The sequence below is a fragment of the Equus quagga genome, unplaced genomic scaffold (assembly GCF_021613505.1).
Source record: "Equus quagga isolate Etosha38 unplaced genomic scaffold, UCLA_HA_Equagga_1.0 146_RagTag, whole genome shotgun sequence".
NCBI classification, from domain to species: domain Eukaryota; kingdom Metazoa; phylum Chordata; class Mammalia; order Perissodactyla; family Equidae; genus Equus; species Equus quagga.
In genome coordinates this window covers 7750196-7771466 of record NW_025796728.1, presented here as the reverse complement: position 1 = coordinate 7771466, position 21271 = coordinate 7750196, and the positions used below count along the sequence as shown (strand labels likewise).

The 21271-nt window shown below is 37.1% G+C and overlaps 1 protein-coding gene across 3 annotated transcripts in view; it reads right to left on the bottom strand.

The window, feature by feature from the left end:
• Positions 1–21271, bottom strand: part of LOC124232959 (phospholipid-transporting ATPase IA) — a 220917-nt gene that overhangs the window by 161396 nt on the left and 38250 nt on the right. For 2 of the 3 annotated variants that reach the window (XM_046649923.1, XM_046649925.1), the window contains 2 exons: positions 21220–21265; positions 7801–7841 (listed from right to left, as the gene is read on the bottom strand). In XM_046649923.1, coding sequence (XP_046505879.1) covers positions 7801–7841; positions 21220–21265 — 87 coding nt within the window. Of the gene's footprint in view, positions 1–1513; positions 1588–7800; positions 7842–21219; positions 21266–21271 lie in introns of all 3 variants that reach the window. The other variant, XM_046649924.1, reaches the window with a different exon arrangement.

Below are 21271 nucleotides of genomic sequence, written 5' to 3'. Positions count from 1 at the left end.
ATAAGTTTGATCAGGAAAACATCAGCACTCTTAAATTGCTGGAATGCTTTACTATCATTTTGAATTTCGTTATATGACATTCAGTTGGTCAATCATCCGTTACATTTATCAAACTTTTACTTAGTGCCATCAACGGCACTTTGTTCTGTTGGTTACGCATTCTTAAAACTTAAATGAAATGTTATCTATTTAAACAAATAGGACAGTCAGGGAATATTAGAGTTTAATCATTTAATGCATCTTTCTCACTTTAAAAGATGTGAAACCAAGGCCTGAGAGGTTAAGTATTTTGTTCAAAATCACCAAACCAGGATAAGAACTCTGGTTTTCTGCTTTCTAAGCAGAGCTCTATCTGGTACCTGATGCTGCCCAGTACCTGAGATAATGACAGTAAGCCCACTGTTAAACTCATTCTCACATGGCCATGTGTGGACCATTACCTTTATTTGTTTTAGACACTTAGCCTGATAAAGCTATAAGCAAAGGAAACTAATAGCATAAAGACTGGTTTAAAAACCTATTAATTTTAATTTTCCTGAAATCAAAACCTATAGGTAAGTGGCACAAAAAGCTTCTGACTATAAAATATGGAAATATAACTACCTATAGTTACTTTAACTATACACTTACTTTTATAAATATTTAGATAACTCTTATTTGCTCAATTAAGTTTCACTAACTTGTCATAAGTCCAACCACTTTAAATAATGACCTGATTAAACAGATTTTGAAAAAAGGACACTGTCCATATTTACATGTAGATTTTACAAATAAAACTGTCCAAGGAAATGATGATAAACAACCTCTAAAACATTAAAAACATTCTTTCTTAATTTATAGTAGGACTAGTTTTATAGTTTTTAAACCTAAAACCATTTGAAAGTGACATTCTTTAAAGGGTAACAGTGCCATATGTTCTGAATACTAATTCATGACTATCTTAAATATGAGTAAAACAAAAATTATCTAAATCCAGTACCAGAAAGAACTTAAAGAGCAAAGTACTTTGATTTTTTCTTGAAAGAGTATGGCATTTCAAAAGATATGATGACAAAAAAGAAATCATTCATCCATTTTCTTGTACCAATGCACCATAAAGATCAAGAATCTTTGGAGGGATATACGAATGCCTCATAAAGGAATTTATCATGAACGAGGATTGCAAGACAAAATCAATAGAACCCAATCCATGTATTATATAAAATAAACAACAGGAAATCTCACAAGAGTTAGTGGTCCACACAAAAGGATCTGGACATATCCAGAGGGAGAGTAGACTCTTAATTGTAATTATACCTTTTTAATTATAAAGTATAGTACCTATCACTTATTCTATATGGCAAACATGAAAGAGTCCTTTAATTCCAATCAATTTTTTTAATGCTTAATTCAAAATTGTTAGAGAGGTTTAAAATTCTTCGTTTATTCCTTATTTCCTTGGAGAAATCATAAGGTCAATGCAGGGTAGAGAAACCATCCTCTACACTGTTTGAGCATCAGTAGGTATCTCTACCTTGATGAGAGAAGTACAGTGTCAGCAGGTATATACTCTTTGCCTTTTATTAAAACTATATCTCCAACATTTACCTGAAAGAAAACTGGGAATTGGTTAATTATCTGCATTGAAAGATAGTTACAAATAAACAACCCATTGTACTTAAGCATAGAATACAGTAAAAATTGTAATTGGCAAACAAGAACCACTTATCTTCACAAAATGGCATAAAATGATCTAGGAGTCAGGCCAAGCATGGGGCAATCCTTTAAAAAGTGAATGTTGTGTCTGTTTTATCAGCTGTATAACCTAATAAAATAAATCTATTCATTCTATTCACTTAATTGACATCTCAACTTCTCATATTCTCTCCCTTTGACATAAAAATAAAAAGGAAGAATTTATCAAATGAAATTTACCCAGTTTAAGGAAATCTCAATACAACTGGAAAAATTATCATCCATATGATCATTACTCCTTATGATGACCTTATGAAACAGGCGTTATAACTCATAATTTAGAGAGGAAGAAAATGAGTTTTAGGTTGTAAGTTATTTGCCCATGATCACAGTGAGAGAAAGAGCTTAGACTTTAAACCCACATCTGACTGTCTGCAAAGCCTGATTTTGCATAAGTAAATATAGTGAAACTGGCACTGTATTTTAAATTTTAAAAACCCAGCTTAATCTCTTTCTCATTTTACTACATGTTAGCATTTTTTTGTGAGCCTGGCTTGAAAACAAATTGAAGATATACTATGGTCAGAAACTGTTAGAAGTAATTTAAGGGATAGGTTTGTCACAGAGCTTTTGGCAAACATTACAACTCCAACTAAGTAACAACTTGGCTTGTTGACCAAACTACACTCATAGTCAACCCATTATATCATGAAATATTGCCCTCTCTTTTAGTAGCCTAATGAATCTAAAAATAAGTTTCAATACTTAATCAAGAGAAGAAAAGCTTTTTTCTTTTTGGCAAAGCCTTTTTGTTTTTTCCCCTCCCTACTTCCCCTTGAATCCTAAAATAACATTTTATTGGGGAGAGGAGAGAATGGTGTCCTCAGTGGGAATCACAATAAGAAATGATTGCAGACACAGCCCACAGTGGTCTACTTCATGCATCAGGGGAGGAGTAGGTTAGGGAAGATTGCAGGGTGTCTTCCCATCTGTGGTACGTGTGCTGGTTATCCAAGTAAGCAAGCTCTGGATGCCTTAATTCAAAAGAGATTTATTCCAGCTGAAATCTGGACCACCTGAAAATTGACAAATTGCTAGGGACCTTGAATCAAACAGCCCCTTCCCCCAAAAGGGCAAACTAGGGAAATAAAAAACAGCAAGTATAGGCATAAACTGGCTCTTAAAGTGTTGTGAAAGTACTCCGAGAGTACCCACTGAAAGCAAGGTAAAGAAATATAATTTCTTTGCATACAAGGCACTCGGAGAGAATGCTACCTTAGTTACCACTGAATTGTACTTTAATTGCCTCTTGTGTGCAAAAATTCTTTGACCACATGTTCTAATTGGAGGAACATCATGACAAAGCAGTTTTAGTCTCCCAAATACTGAAGGAAATATTTAGGGCTTTAGGCCACTACCTTGAGCTTTCTCAAGTCATTGACATTAGTAATTATAATTGAGTATTATGTAAAGCGTAAGCTTATCAAACTGACTTAAAATCTGTTTTTGTCCAATTGTAGGCCCCAGCATATTTATATTTTTACTAGGGAATTTTGGAGATAACAAATTTTTAGTCCAAAGAAATACATTCCATGGTGGAAACTTCATGCATTAAAGCAGCTGTATAGCGTGAGTTTTACACATGCAGACAGCCCACCACACCATCTTATCTACAAGCCAGAGGAATGTGTTGATTCTAAGATTCTTCACCTAAATTCTCCACCTGGAACTATCTCAAAAACCTTTGAACAGACTCAGCTGCATCTCAATTTGAAGAACTGGTCTTTGTGAGAAGACCAAAGAAGCCATCTGTTTACATTTCAAGAGTGGAAATGGAGTGCTTTGAATAGGGCTTTGTAATTGCAATACTTTCTTTAAAAACCAGATACTTGCAACTTAACCTTCAGCAAGAGTGAAAAGGCTTCAGGATAATAACTGGCAAGATGAACTGTTCATGTTTGAGAGGTGAAGTCTGCCCATCTATGAATGACTAGATGTACACTGTGTAAATTTGTAGGTCCTTTGAGAACCATTCAAAAGCAACCACAGTAGCCACATGTTTAGAAAGGCAGAGAAAGGAAAAACCCTGAACTAAAGCCCATTTGCACTAAGGTTTATCACATTACCTTGGCATGGGATCAGACTCTTGGTTTTGGTTTATTGATTTTATTTTTAATTGCACAGAATACTACATAAGCTAAAGAAAGAACGTGCCCCACAATCTGGCTAACCCAACAAGCAATGCTGCTTTCATGTCTATCCACTTAGTGTTCAATAAACCATTTTTACATAGCCGGCATCTTAGTGTACACGTCCTGTTCTTCTCATCTATAATTATATTTTATGACACAGGAACCCTCATACATCTTGCTTGCTGCTGTGAGCTCACTGCTTGGCACATAGGTTCAATAAATATTTGTTGAATGAACGGTATAAAATTTTTCTGTGTTGCCACAGCATTTGAAATTACAGCTTTTACTTGTCACAAAATATACCAGAGTGTAGAATGTCATTATTTATAAAGCCTTTCTCTACTGTTGGATATCCACATATTCTAACTTTTCACTGTTACAAATAATGCCACAGTAAACATTTTTATACATATACAAGGTTTTTCCTCACTTTATGATTATTTTCTTGGGATAAATTCCCCTAACCCCCTTTTTATGGTTGTCAGTATGAAGAACTGCTAATTCACCACAGTATATAAATGAAATACTTATAAAAATAAAAATTCTGAAGTATGAGTTTGTTTTTATTTATTGACTATGGTATTGGCTCAATACAAGGTTGACATAAGGGAAGCCATGTTGTAGAAAAGAAACCATACTGTTAACTTTGAATGATTTCTGCCTAATTAACCCAGCTGGATATGCACTCTCCAGGAGATCCACCTGTTCTGTAGATTTTATGACCCCTGTTGTGCATGTACCTTCCAGCTGCGATAAGTTGATAACTTCATCCTTTCGAGTTCCTCAGGAATGTGATGACCCCCGAACAGAGTCTATGCTGATAGCCATCATCAACGAAAAACTGAAAGATCTAGTGTGGCGACTCCTGGGTCAACATTCCTAACTCCCTCCCCTATAACCCACTGGCCTATATAACTGCTTCAAGATTCTGTGTCCCCCTTAAGATGGTTCTTTTCGACATTAGTCAGCCATCTTCCCTCTTGCTAGCAAGCTGGAATAAAATGCTGTTTCTTTGCCACCATCTTGCCACTTGACGATTGGCTTTCACCTCACAGTGAGCAGATGGTGCCCGTTGTGTGGTAACAAATACCAAATGAGATCAATATTATTTATTATACTTTTATTATTGGGTTGAATACTACACTGAGTCTGATTGCTTATTATATTTCTTTTTGCCTACTGCCAGCTTTTATTTCCTTTTTATATAGGTGCAAATATTTTCCATATTCTGCCTTATTTGTGGTATTTTTTTTTTTTTCTGAGGAATATTAGCCCTGAGCTAACTGCTGCCAATCCTCCTCTTTTTGCTGAGGAAGACTGGCCCTGAGCTAACATCCGTGTCCATCTTCCTCTACTTTATATATGGGATGCCCACCATAGCTTGGCTTTTTGCCAAGTGGTGCCATGTCTGCACCCAGGATCCGAACCAGTGAACCCAAGGCCACCAAGAAGCGAAACGTGTGAACTTAACCGCTGTGCCACTGGGCCAGCCCCCGTGGCAGTTTTTTTTGCGTGTTAGTTTTAAATTTTATATAATCAAATTCCATAGATCTTGAGATCTTGCTATTCTCCAAATATTTATTAAAGTTTTTATTCTCTTTGTTTTTCAAAAGCAATGTTTTAAAATTTAACTCTTTTAGCCAGTTGGAATTTATTTCAGCATAGGCTGTGACTTAGATATAAACTGTTATTTCTTGAAACCAGTAATCTGTGATCCCAACATGATTTATTAAACAATCCTTTTATTGATGATTTTTGCCTCCTTCATCAAATATGAAATGGGCTTTATTTCAAGGCATTCTCTTCCATTCTATTCTACTCTATTTTACTCTATTCATCAATGTCTGTCTTTTTCTTTTGCAACAGATCCACACTACTTTAATAACTTTTGCTTTCCCCTTTACTTATAGTCAATCCTTCCACACTATTCTTTGTTTTATCCAAAATATTCTTTTATTTTCTCGTTTATTTTTGAAGTTAAGATGAATAATTTGGTCAACCCGAGGAAAAAATGATAATTTCTCTGGGATTATATTACACCAATACTTTGGAACAATTGATATTTTTAGTTTTTCTAGGAATATGACATATTTATACATTTATATGACTCTTTAATACCTCAAGTTTGATGTTTTCTTTACAAAGGTCATATACGTATTTTAACTTTATTTATAAGCATCTCACATGCCACTGGGAATGAGATCGCTTTTTCACTATATTTTTCTAACTTGGTAAGCCAACAAAAGAATACTGTTAATTTTTGAATATTTACCTGAATTCACCATTGAGCCAACTTTATTAGTTCTAATTAATTACCTAATTCTAATTATTAAGTAACAGCAGCTCATTTTGGTTGGATGACTTTTGGCAACAGTTTAAATTCTATCCCTCTGTATCTCAAGGTGGGATGCCCAGGTAAGGTGTGGCACTGACTGCCAAGACCACTGAAAATCCTATCATTATGGGTAATCGTGGGCTGGTATTTTGATTTTTTTGCCTGTGAAAAACTGAAAAAGTAAGTTACAATAATTCAGGTGGTTTAGCACAATCTTGAAAAAATGACAGTCTATTAGGAAAATAAGACATTTTAACAAGTTAATTTTAAAGTAGTAGATGGTTATCTCTTGATTTTACAACTGTTTATTTTCTGAACAAGAACTCTAGGTAAGAAGAGACTGGTCAATTTGTTAGGATATGCATTTATATTAACTACACTGACAACCCTAGTAAAGGAAATTTACTTATAACAAAATTCAGTTAATCCTCTTTGATTATATCCTGTCTTCTCTCTGAAATGTTCACATCCACAAGTGCCAGACAAGAGCATAAAAGAAACTTTTTTTGAAACAGTATTTTGAGCTTTTTCTTTTTTTTATCTTGCTCCTCTGCCACAGAGGTGACTATTACAGAAATAAGGAAAGCACAATCAAGGTATTTTCCTTTGTTACTTTTATGTCAAAGACCAAAGAGAGAGAGTGGTGAATTTTCAAATAATCTGGAAAAGGAGATGTCAATCTCTATGATTTAAAATCAACAAAAATGCAATTAATTCAGAGAGAATCTTATTCTCTGCAGGGATGCAAGAATGACTATGAGCATCCCAAGACAGAATCAAGGGCATGGTCTTTAACCTCCTGGGAAACACTGGAGTGCAAATAAACGGACTGTGGGCTACACCTCTGTTGTCCTAGCACTCTCAGAAACAAAGAACCCTGGGGAGAGTGGCCTCACCTCCAAAAGTTTTTTACCAAGTTACACAGGTTGTTCATTTGGGGATGACTAGAGGTTAAATGTTCTTCCAGAAGTAAGGGAGAACGAATAATAATTGCTTACCTTTTGAAACTGAGGTCTGAAAAGCCTATGAACACTTGGATAATACTTATTAACTTATGACTCAACTCACTAATTGCCATGTTAGAAGTCCTACGGGCAAAGTAACCTCTTGATGTTACAAACTGATCTCCAGCTCATTAGAAGATGACATTTAGTTAGTAAGACTTTTTTTTTCTTAAGGAATTAGCAGTGTGTAAACGATTAGTCACCATTTATGAATGTACAGTAAAATATACAAATGTGAAAAAACAGAACTCTAATTTTTATTTTTACTTGGACAGTAGATGATTAAAGCAAAAAATCACAACACAAAACAGTTCATGGTTAAATGAGATCTATGACAACAGTACTCAAAATATACTATGAAAGAAACAAAAAGTTCTAAATATTACTTTTCAAGATAATGGTCTTTCTAGCATGTTGCAGAAATAGTAAAGGAAAGTTTAACTGAAGACGCCATGTATATTTACAATTTTAATTACTAAATAGCTTTCAGATTAGTGGAGTTCTTGATATTTGCTTATATAATATACCAAAATTACATCTACTAGAGTATTCTATGCATTCCTTCACCTGGAACAAAATAAAAATCAATGCTTACCTTTTCCCAGTGAACAATTTCCCAAGCACCATTTCTCAACACTGGGAAGAGAAAAGGCGACATTTTTAAGATCATTTTTATTACTTATAAAAAGCCTATTTCTGATGAAATGATCATTTTAAAAGAACAGTTTAAATTCACTAGTAGCAATTTTTACTAATTATGACAGTAAAGATAAGAAAAATTATACAAAGAATTAGGAACAACCAATGTACATTTTAGATCCCACAATAAAACATTGCTAACAGAGAGCAATCCCATTGATGTTGCCAAGGGCTTTCTTCAGCACACAGAAGAATTATAGGATTCAGCTGGAGTAGAAAGCCATAAACAGGATGTGAAAAAGGGAGTGACAAGCTTAAAAAACATTTCAGAAGCCATAACAGTAGCAATGTTCAAAAACAAACAAACAAAAACACAAACACAGAAGGAATAGATTTTAAATTGGTTAGTAAAAATTTAACACAAAAACCAACAGACAATCTGCACCTTTGGCTTTATAATAATGCAAAAGTGCAAAAGTTTCCATATTTGGTTTACTAAGAAGAAATGAAAGAGGCTACTATTAATGTATGATAGAGGGGTTGATATTTCTTAGTGTTTCATTACTGCTTTGCAACAGTAAAGTTACTCAGTATACCTTTGTTTTTCCTATGTGTCTGTGGTGTAATATGGAAAATTCCAATAGACACTAAGAGATAAAACTAAAAACAGTAAAGAGAATAATGTGAGGTAGACAGCCCAGCTCCTAGTACGTAAAAAAAGGAGTAAGTTAAGGTCAGTCCCAACAGTAAATTCCATGAGGGAAAAGCTCATGTTTGCTTTGTTTAACACTAAATTCCCTGGAAACAGCACAGTACCTGGCACAAGTGCTACTCGATAAATATTTGCAGGATGGATAATTTACAGGTACAAAAACATTAGATCCAGTTTCTTTCGATATTAGAAGAGATGAAGCCTGAACCCTCTGCATCAAGTAAATCACAGCGCTAATAATCCCCCAATGAGCCCCTCTTTTGGTGGGGCTCACCAGTCTTCCACCATATTCATGGTTTCCTGCTGCTTTATTCCCAGACTGCTTCCCTTATTTGCGGCACCTGCCTGGCTCATGCTCATGAGATTTTTTGTTAATCAAGTTATAACTTCCAACAAAATGTACAGATCTTAAGTGCTCCACTCAATGAGTTTTGAAAATTATAAACACCTGTGAATCCACCACTCAGAACAAGATATAGAACTTCAGAAAGATCCCTCATGCCCTTCTACAATCCATCCCTCTGCCCCCCAGAGGCAAAAATAAATTAGTCACCATAGTCTTGCTTTCCATAAATATTGAGTCGTACACTATGAATGTATTTTTGTATTGAGCTGTCAATCAACATATCTGAGATTCTGTTTAAAAGACTTTTCTTTTCCCATTAAATTGACATGAGCTATGGTGGATCGATATCTGGACTCTATTTATTCCATTGATCAATTTGCATATCTGCACAAATACACACCATCTTGATTACTGTAACTTTATGGTAAGTCTTGAAATAAGGTAGGGTAAGTTCTCCCACTTCATTCTTTTTCAATATTGTTTTGGCTATTCTAAGTTCTTTGCATTTCCATATAAATTTTAGAATCTAACTGCCAATTCTTAAAAAAACCTCTTGGGTTTTTTATTTGGGCTCATGTCTTTTAATTAGTGGATAAGCTATATCCGTCCATTTACTTACATCTTCATTAATTTCTCTCAGATACGTTTTTGTAGTTTACAGTGTATGGGTCTTTCATTAGATTTATTTCTTGATATTTGATGAATTTTTTCTTATGTTTTAAATGGTATTTTTTACTCCATTTTCCAATTGATCACTAGTAGTATGCAGAAATGAATTAAACTTTTGTACAATGACCCTGTTATCCTGTAATTTTGTTAAATTCACTTATTAATTCGGGTAGAGATTTTTAGTTGTTTTTATAGCAATATTTTCTAAGAAACTTAATTTCTGTTTGTTAACAATGCTGCATTATGATTTGGGCCAGCTTTATTGTGCTCATATGCCTCATTGTTTATTTTTAAACTCCTCTGCTCTTATGCAAAAAGAAAAATCTTTGAAAATCAGGAATAATTTTTACTACTAAAAATGTCCTGTTGGTTTTATGCCCTAAGCATCTCAAATTCTGCCAGGTTTTATCTCCTCCACCATCACCAACACCCCTACTTCAAGCAATCATCATCTCTGTTGGGAGATGCATTAGAGGTCTGCATTAACCTCTCCACTAGTTTCCCACATTCACTCTTGATCTCTTTTAAATTTAGCTTCTACATTATAGCTATAATGACTACAGAGAATGATTTTACATATATGTACAATTATAGGTTATCATGTATCAATCCATATATCCTCACACACATACATTTATATACAAGATTAGGTCACTCCTGGATCAAAACTCTTCAACTGTCTTCCCTTGGTTCATAAAATAAGTCCCAACATCTGGAAGGCCTTTGATGAAGCAGCTCCTGCCTATTCTCCATCACCATCTCTTACCACTCCCTCTACCCGCTCCACACACTCTCCGTGGTGAAAGCAATATGCTCTGTCTTGCCTCAAATCCTTCACACGTTTTCATGACTGGAACACTCACTCCCTCCATCCTCACCTAGAAAACTTCCACATATCTTCTGGATCTTAGCTTTAACACTACTTTCTCTGGGGACATTTTTTTGACACCTATTCCTTTACCACTACCCTCAAGTCTAAATGAGCTTCCTGAACTTTTCCCTCAGTGTACTTATGACAGTTTCACCATGTATGTAGTTGAGAGAGGATTTATGTAAGAACTATCTCCTCCCCTAGACTGTAAGATTTGGGACAACAGGAACCTTCTCTACTCTGTTCACTGCTGTATTCCCAGTGTTATGATGCAGTGGCACAAAGGTGCTCAGTAAATCCTTGTTGGATGGAAAGCTGGATCCACTGATGTTCGTATATGTTTGAGACCATAGGAAGCCACGATAATAGTTACATGGATTTACTAAAGATACAGCCCTGTTCCCTAGTAGATCTCATGTTAAAAACAACATACACAAAGTGTTTAAAAAATAGCTACATAGCAAAAGACTTTGGCAGTTCCTCAAAAAGTTAGGCACAGAGCTACCATATAACCCAGATATCCCACACCTAAGTATATATCCAAGAGAACTGAAAACATATGTTCATACAAAAACTTGTACACAAATGTTCATCACAGCATTATTCATAATAGCCAACAAGTGTAAACAACTCAAGTGTCCATCAATTAATGAACAGTTAAACAAAATGGGGTATAGCCATACAATGGAATATTATTCAATCATAAAAGGGAATGAGATGCTGTTACATGCTACAACATGGGTGAATCTTGCAGACATGCTAAGTGAAAGAAGCCAGACACAAAAGGCCACATATTGTATGATCCCACTTATATAAAATGTCCAGAATAGATAAATCTGTAGAGATAGAATGTAGATTAGTGGTTGTCAGGGGCTCATGGAAGAAAGAAACAGGGATTGACTGCTTACACGTATGGGGTTTCTTTTTTGGGTGATGAAAACATTCTGGAATCAGATGGTGATGGGTGCATAACTTTGTGAATACACTAAAAAATACTGAAATGTATACTTGAAAATAATGATGTTATGGTATGTGAATTATAACTCAATAAAAACAGCTACATAAGAAGATGCAATGAGCTATTTAAACATTTGCTTAAAATAGACTTCTCAGTTTTATAAGTTACTAAAATTATTCCAGTGTGAGCAGTTGGAAATGGTTATGCAACCATTAGATGCACTAACAGAAGTGTCCTCTGATGTCAGCTCAGGGCCACCCCTTCCAGCTCTGTAATCTAAACTAGCTCTCTTTGAAATGCTGCCACTTCGCATATGTTTGTTAGTTCACATCTAAAAATAGCCACAAACCACTCTGCTGGGTTCCATTTAACAGAATGGAAGTGTCACAACAGGCTTCCCAAACTCAGCAGACCATGCCAGGAAGTCTTTGCTCCACTACGAAGGGTGGACGCCTGTGGCACTTTCACGGAACCATGAAAAACAATCCTCCAAATCTGCTTCATTTCTCCATCTTCTGCACTCATTCATTTCCCCTCAACCTTGCTCCAATCACTTCTCTCTGCACATTCGAACCTACTGAGCTCCTTCGTCTAACTGATCTTTCTGCACTTCCCTCTCTCAATTAACCTGTCCCCCTTTCTCCTAGGGGATCTCTGCCTCCACCCAAACAGGACACCGTCCCACTCTCTTCTTCCTCACTCTCCATCCAAACATCTTCTCTCAGTTCATCATTGAAGAGATAAACTGGAAAGTGTGGCTTGCTGCAAAATTTTGCAAATCTAAGAAACTTTTAAACACATATTCAGTTGACAGTATTTTCTGTCAAAATACAAAATCAATGTACATCTCTTACAGCCAAAGAGAGGTATATATGGGAAAAGCTGGCATTCTCTCCTCATCTCATGCCACTTTCTCAAGGTAAGAAACACTAACCGATGCATCCTCACATACCTTTCTCTAGACAAACATGTAAATATACACTTTTGTTTTCTTTCCTTTTAAAAACTTATTTCTCTGCAAATTGGTTTTCCACTTAACATATCATAGATGCTTTCAGGACAAAGCATACAGACAACCTATTTTTTAAAAATAACCCATTGAATGGATGCATTCATTACAATGCGTCAGATAACTGAATGAACTAATGAGAGTGCACAGGATATATTCACAAAAATCTTTAATCAAAGTAGAAGATATGATACAGCAGGAAAATAAAAGCCCAGGAAAGCATCAGGGGCCAGAGAAACTTCTAGGCACAGTTCCCCAAGGTCCCTTCCCATTCACTAGGACATGGACTTTGAACCTCCGTGGTATGTACGATAAATCTTAATTTCAGGGAAGTCTGGGAAAAAGTTTCCAAGGGGTCTTTTATACCCCCTTGTCAATCAGCCCAGCCAGACTGTGTAATAGGTTAAACGTGGTTAAGCCATCAACCTATAGACATCCTTAAACTAAGTAGAGAAGCTGGTCTTGGGTGCCTCCAGGAGAGTTTCAAACCTTATACAGTACACTATGAGTCACCAGCTAATCCATCTTGTCCTTCTCTTGGCCAAGGTTCAGCATCACACTTCCATGTTTCCCAGAGCTAAGCATAGAGCAATTTCAGTCCAGCTTTGAAACAACTATTTTACACAGCAGCATATCATCATTTATTCTATTATCCTCCTCTCGATGGAAATTCTGACTTCCACCTCAAACAACACTGAAATATATTTACACGATGATTGTATTCTATAGGAGAGAATCCCAAAAGGAGCATTGCTGGCTCCAGGGTTCCTGCGTTTGTACTTTTATCAGATACAACCAGATTACTTCCCTAAGAATCTACTGCAATCCACTCTCACTAGCAATGTATGAAGTTCCACTGCCTATAAACCTAGACAAGTTACAAATTGTTCCGAATCACTTGAATTTTGTCAGTCTGATGGGTATTTGGTATTTATTATGAAGGCTACAGTGGCCTGGATTAATCAAAGTGTAAATTACCTTAGTGTCCTACACTGAGTTAGAATTTGAACTAAGTAGAGGATCATTTCTTTGAATGTACTGCACAACTTTGCTATGCAACAGATGGTCCAGGGACCTGTAGCATCAGCATCGTCTGGAGGCTTGTTAGAACTGAGACTATGTTCCTACCCCTTCCACCTCCCATTGCTTTTGTTCTTGAAATACAAAACCAGGACACAGAAATAAAGACTGGAAGTGCATAGCTTCTTCAAACTTGAGGCTAGACCCATCTTAGCATACAGAGAATACAGCATTCTAGTGAAGTTAAAAATCAGCTCACAACATATAAAAGGTGTGTATACAGATCAAGGCTTGAATACTGGCCAAGGATAAAACGTCAATCACATAATTCATGCTTGTCTTTACTTTGGAACTGGTTCCTAAACATTCAACTGTACAACAATTAAAATGAACAATATCACATATATTAAGCTGGTGACTAAAATAGCAACCTAGTTATTTTTAATCACTGACCTCCTCTGACCCAGCTCCAACCAGGTTTAAATGAAGCACAAAATGATGCTGAGTCTTTTGCTAAGCTTTTAGCTTTCTTGGGCCAAAAGTACACCTACTTTACACTTCTAGAGTATAAGAGTTCAAGAAGGTGAGCCGTGGAGGAGACGATTAGTGATGCCTGGTGACGGAGAGGGAGAGCAAGCTATCACAGGATTAGGAGCAGGACCTGTCCGATGGTGCTTTGACAGCTCATTCTTTTAAATGCAAGCTTCCGCAGCTCTCCACAGTTCCAGACAAACACACCTGCTATGGTTTCCATATGGGCTAATTAGTCTGACAGTATGCATGGGAGAGCTCCCTTTAAACAAATGTAACCTGTTTTTATTTATCAGGATACTACTTAACAGCTTTTTGTAATAGATTTCTTTTTTGAAATAAAAACATTCTGTTAGAGTCCCTTAGAAATTCCCTAATCAACGGCCCTGGAGAAACCAGCAGTCTCTCGGGACTCAAACGTTGCAGAGGTACAGGTGCTCACGTAGCATCTAACACCAGCTTCTCTGAGAGAAGCTCTCACCACTGCAATCAAAATGGTCCACCACTGGGGTCATTACCGAAAAAGTCAATGGGGTGCCATTTCTAGGCAATCAACCCACTTCTTGAAGTGGGTAACAAGAGGCAAGTTATCCAAAAGGACAATGGGCACTACCGATGTCACAGAGGACAGAGAAACCACAGAGAAGGTAGTATGCTCCACTTCCTATCTGAGAGTAAACACTGAAGAGGAACTTCAGCACATCGAGAAAGATAAGATGGCAGCTGAGACTATGGTTTTGAACTGGGCAAAGAAGGAAAACCAACATACCCACATTAAAGCATCAATTCATTCACTATGTAGATCTTTACTTCCAAAGACAATTTTAAGGCAAAAACCTCTTGGCACAAAGTGACGTTGCACAAGTCTCCTGCATGAAGTTGCCTATAAAGGTCAAGTCAAACAATGACCTGCTTGGAGTCCACTGACACAAAGGATAAAGGGAACTTCACAAATTCCACTGTCCATATTTTGTATGTAGATTTTCAATTAGTTGATACTACTTGTATCAACTCACTTATAAAACTTTTAACAATGATCCTCACCAGCAGCATCAGTATCACTGAGGATTTCTTAAGAATGAAATCTGGGGCCCCATGCGAGGCCTACAGAAAATCCAGGGGTGAGAACTAGTGACATAAAAAACAATGCAGGTGAGAGGACGTGATCAGAGCACAAGCATCGGCAATCCCCTTTTCTCAAAATGTTTTCCTTCAGTCCTGCTCACAGAGGCATGACTCACTTGCTCTTTCCTTTACTTGAAAGAAAAATCTCCCTCGCCAATCAATCACTCCACCATTCCTTGCAGTTGGGCTTCAGTTCTCACAGCTCCACAGCAGCTCTCCAGTTTAGACCTGGAACTCCAGTTAAGAACTGTGACTTCTTCAACGCTGACTGAGTGGGTGTTGCAGCCCTGGCCCTCTTTTAATTGAGCAGCATTTGGTGTTTGATAGGGTTTCCTCTCCTTTGCCAAGTCCAGGTGAATCCACCCACTGTGTATTTTCCTCTGCCTTCTCATCGTCATCACCCTAGTCCTCCTCCCTAATTCATCAAAAGTCAATCTCTCTGTGCCTCACCTCACCCCCTCCTCATGCAGCTGTCAAATTCTTCTTTTAAAATTACAACCGGGAACCTAGCCATCCTCTTCAGAAATTCTCTCCAAGTCCTACATCCTGATTTTCAAAAGCCTCCAAAATACGACCCTAAGTTGCCTTTCCATCCTGACAGGCATCCTAATGCTCTAGCCAAAACAGACTATTTGAGATTCCCAGAATATATCTCACGCTTCCCCCTTCTTCCTGGATCACTCACTGCTACCACTCTGATAACTCTGCTTACTGCAAGGCCACTTGTCCTTCATGAACCTTGCAAATGAATTTCTGAACCCCCCCCTCTCTCATTTAGCCCTTATTAGTTCTTCTGTCTTGTATTATAATATCAGTGGGCATCTAATCTTCCCCACCAGACTCTAATTTCCTGCAGGGCAAGAATGAAGACTCGTTTCTTTGCGTTTTCTGCACTGGGTCTCACACAAGGGAGACGTTAAGACTTACTGAAGTGAAATAAATGTTCTAACTTTGAGTCACACCTGTTTTTCCTCTCTCACTTTATGTCCCTGAATTTCCTCAGTGGGTTTTGCTCCTGGGTGTGCGGCTTTTATTTATAGGCAAATGAAAGACAATCCGGGGTTGTATTTCCCCACAAACAAATGCCTCCTCTCCATCCAGAGCTGCTGTTGAAAATATCTAACCAGTTCAATTTATATAACCCTAAAATCTTTGTGATAATTTGAAAATACTTACAATCTTACAGGTGTCTGAAAATATTTAGGCCATATATGTGCTCAATTTTTAAGATCATGGAAACAATACGTTCTAAGAACTATTTACAGGTAAGTTGATGTACATGGTGGCAGAGTATATGTTCTGTCCCACTGAATGGATCAGACGTGGGGATACCTCCAGGAAGACAAAAAGGCAGCACACCGGCTTTTTCAATAAGCCAGGAAAGTGGCGCTATTTTAAGTTTCTTAGCATAATACCAAGTCTCCTTCATACAGCACCGAAATGAAATGAACCAGATGGACTCAGCCCTGTTAGTAGGTCATTTCAGGCTTAACAACCTAAAATATATTCAACTCTCACCAACTCAACTCCTTTTTCACAAAGGACTTTAAAGGTGAAATGGTTTCCAGTGGGAGATAAGCAACTATGTGCCCTGCAAGGAAGAGGCCTTGTTAGTGCCTATCAATCACTATCAACTCAATTCTCTTTCAGCAAAGGCTGATGTAGCTCCAGGGAAAGAAGACATAGGTGGACACAAGATCTATTATTTTTAGCTATGTGCCTTGTCTAAAAGAATTTCATGTTGTTCTTTCCTAAAGTAAAACAAAGTAAAATTGCATTATTTATTTATTTAGAATATACTTTTTTTAATGCTTTTTTTGGTGAGGAAGATTGGCCCTGAGCTAATATTTTGTTGCCAATCTTCCTCTTTTTTTTTTCCCTCCCCAAAGCCCAAGTACCTAATTGTATATCCTTGTTGCAAGTCATTCTAGTTCCTCCATGTGGGATGCTGCCACACCATGGCTTGATGAGCAGTGCTAGGTCCATGCCCAGGATGCAAAGTGGCAAACCCCGGGCTGCTGAAGCACAGCACATGAACTTCACCACTCGGCCACAGGGCCGGCCCCACAAAGTTGCTTTATTAAACAAAGACTTATTCTAATCTACTGCCTACTATATGATAAAACAAGGTATTAAACAATCTAACTGTAGTAATGGTGACCCTCATTCAAATACAGCATCAAATCAGGTGATCAGTGGGCTGCCTGATGCCACAGGTATCTCCATACATTCTCACCTGAAATGTGTACACACCACCATTCAGGGACTATATCCAAACCTGAGATTTTTAAAAAGCAAATCTATTCTATTAGGAGGTATTTTTAACTTTCTCAAATATCCTTCTTCATCTACACCTGAACCCCATCCTTTCCCAGGCCTCAGTATTGTGATTTTATGTGAAACTGTCATTCCACTTGAAACATTGGCATGCTGGCCATAAGAGCGTTTCACAAACACATGAAAGCATATTTTTACAATTTAAAAGAGAACTAGCTTACCCACTATCATAAATTCACATGGGGATTGGCTTCAATTTACATATTATAATGACAATTACAAATTTATAATTTACAACTTCCTGCAGAGCTAAATTTGGCAAAACCACCCATTTTAGGGAAAATAATGAGAGACTGCCTCCAGTGTGTGTGTAGAACCTGGAGGAAGTTATGTCAAGCACTGTGAGTTTAAATATTGGGGTCAGAAACAGAGAAAATGAAGGTATATCTAGACGCGAGGAAAATTAGGGCATTCTGAATATGGCGGTGCTCTGGCGCCTTGTGTAACGGAAGTGATAAGCGGACATAGTACTGTGTTCACAGCGGGCAAAGCAGGGTAAAGCAATGATACGATGACTTTGACAGAGAAGGTAAAGAGGTGGCAAGACTTCCACCACATTAATATTTTATCAATGTCTGCAAAAACGGTTGGGGACGCCGTTATGAAAATATTGCTTTTCATCTTGCTCACACCCCAGATAATAAATTTTCAGGAAGGCTCCTTTCATTTCTAGTCTCCTTTTCCTTCATTATCTGTACTCAAGTTTCTATATGGAGAGTGGTTCATTCATCATTCATTTGCCATGCACATACAGAGCACCTGCTAAGGACAGGCCCCCGGCTAGGAGCCATGGAGACCTCAGAGATGAGTAAGAGCGCAGACCTGCCCTCTGAAGTGTTCCCATCTAGTACACATAACCATCACACAAGAGAAATACAGGAGCAAAGAGAAGCAGTCACAATTCACTCGGAGGAGCGGACCACAGAACTCATCGAGATTCATTCTCTCTGAACTTCTGAGCATCAATTTACTCTGCCCTCCCTGGACAACTAGGCCCTCAGAGAATAATACACAAATTTGCATTTGCCAGCTCACCGAACCATCAACCTAACAACTTATACATCTCCAGGACAAGAAATGGCTTGTATCCAAAAGTGTTGATGATAGGCTCAAAATGTAAAGTTTATGAAGTCCTGAGTTAGGTCCAAAATTCATAATTTAATCTCTGATTGAGTTCATTAGTGGGTGAAAATGAGGCATGAGACAGGCACTAGTCTACAGTTAAATGGCTGAAAATGTTGTAAATAAAAATATGGATTTATATTTCTGAAGTTGCCAGGGAATGACAGACAAAAAAATCACTCTAGTGCCTCAGTGCAAAATAAGGAGAGAAAATATTCATTTCTCTAAGAATACAGAAGGATTAATATTTAAATCTGAGGGAAAGGTGTCCTCTTACATATTACATGGTCTTGGTAAACATTTAGAAAGTAAAAATTTAAGTTAAATACTTCAAATGTCTGTCAAAAATTAATTATCTGACACAAATACCCCCCCTTCCTACTCCTACATCCATTCCTGCCTCAACGCAGGAAAGCAAATTGAATCTCATTCTTGTCTAATGACAACAGATGGCTTTCACATTAAGCAATTTGAGTTATCTGACAGCAAAAAGTGTCCTACTCAAACACTTCTGTTATCTCCTATCAACCGCAAAACCAAGAAAATGACCCATACTCAAACCAGGCAAAGAAAAAAAGAGATACTGTTGTCTTAGAAAAGAATTTCAAGTATCAAACTAAAAGCCATAATTTCTTGGATATGGGATTCCCAAGTATTCTGCTGATTTAAAATGGCTTTTATAGCTGGTAAGTCCTAATACTTTCCTTTTGACACAAGTTTTATGTAGAAGCCTTCCCTCTCACTCGCCTGTTCTTCATTTTCAGCCATAGAGCGAATCCTGCCAATCTACGATGAACTGATGACCCAAGAATGATAACCAAGAAGGAATATTTTCTCTGAATAGTAGACAAAAGGGAGTATTTCTGGAAGTAGGTAAATCCCTGGAAAATCAGAGAAGCCATCAGTATAAGGTGTGGTAATCTAAAATCATCATAGCTATGACGGCTATTCTTAACTGTACAACGTTGACTTCTTGGGCCAAGGATTGAAAATAACTGCTAGTCTCTGAAGATAGGAGTCTTCTGCTACAAGAAACATTATGTATTAGAAAAACAGTTACATATTCTTGGTTCAAAAGCCGTTACTGAATATTCTGAGCAACATGGCAAGAAATGCAAAAACTGCGTATCGCCAAAAATAACAGCACCAGAAACATCTGGGTTTTTTCTCTTTCAATTCCTATGGTTGTCCTTTCCCACCTAAACTCCTGGAGTAGCTTTGTGCCAGTATTCTAACAGCCCCTACTCTATTTCATTTAGCTCTCCATCTTTAACCTGCATGTTCATCCTGTCTCTTTTGGCTCGTAAACCTTCAACAGCTACTCAGTATACACAAGAAAAGTTGGAATCTCCTTGGCCTGCCATTCAAGGTCTTGTAAAATTTGACTCTGGCCTACCTTTTAAATTATGTGTTTGCTTCCCTTTGATATGAATCTCCTTTCTCCATCTGGTACTCTCGTAATGGTTCATCAAAGCAATTCAACATCATCTTCATCTCTGTTCAGGATAACTTCCTTTCCCCCTTTCTCACTCAACCCACACGTAATGTCTGCCCTAGGTGACTTTGCTCATCCAAAGGTTTCTTAAATTCAAGATCTAGCTCCAGTTACCCCAGAATTTTCTCTCCTTCTTTTGAATTCATATAGCATTTGACGTAGGAACCATTACAAAATCTAGGGAGACATTGAGATCATGTAATACAAACCCTTCATTTTCCACACAAAATCATTTCTTACCTTTTGCTTTTATATGGTTCCCAAATTATACTTTTTCATATGTCCCATAATAAATAATATAATCCCAGTAAATATTCTATTAATTTACCAGGTGATACTTTAATAAATATACCTTTTTCAGTGTATCAAAAATCAACAGATAATCCCTTTGATGGAAGATGGTGAGAAGCAGAGCATTTTGACAGCATCCCATAAAAATCACAGCAATATAAAACTACTATTTTTAATTACCAGCTAATTTTGGCAGACATGGCTGATCCTCCTCACACCAGGGAACTTCAGAGAGAGATGAGATTCTCAGAAGGGGAGAGCTCAGGGATGGGATAAGAAGTCTCTTTCACATGTTGCTGGGTATTTTTCAAAAATCTGAGCACATGATGATCTATTTTCTCATGTTGAAGGTCATTTTGGTTTTGGCTGTGTCAAAATGAAACCCACAACAAAACAGCCATGGCAAAATGCCGTGTACTTTCCAGAAGCTTGCTTGGTTTTAACAATTTTATTTATTTCTGGAGTAACTATCACCTGCAAGCACAGCATAGCTCAAAGTGCTTCCAGTATGCCTTTTACCCAAGCAACATCACATCTGATTCTCCATAAACATTTTCTAGAATAACATCTATAGATCACAAACAAAATAAAGACATTTTGCAGCATTTGATGCTGTCAAAACAACTGCAAATTTTATGGACAGTACTTGAGAGCACATTGTTATAGGCACTTATATATATTAAAAATGCTACCTTTCAAAAATATTACAATCACTCTAATGTGAATTTAAGTGTCATGCTAATAAATGCTACAAACCAAGAATTTACCCTGGAAAAAAACTTAAGAGATACACAGAATTCCCAATTGAATTACATTTAATTGCAGTGATTTGTATATATTATTATAAGTGTATTTGACAGATAAGAGAAATAAAATGTGAAATTCCTACCTTGTGTCTGTTTCCTGTTCACTGCATTATCAGCTTTATGTCGTTTCTAAAG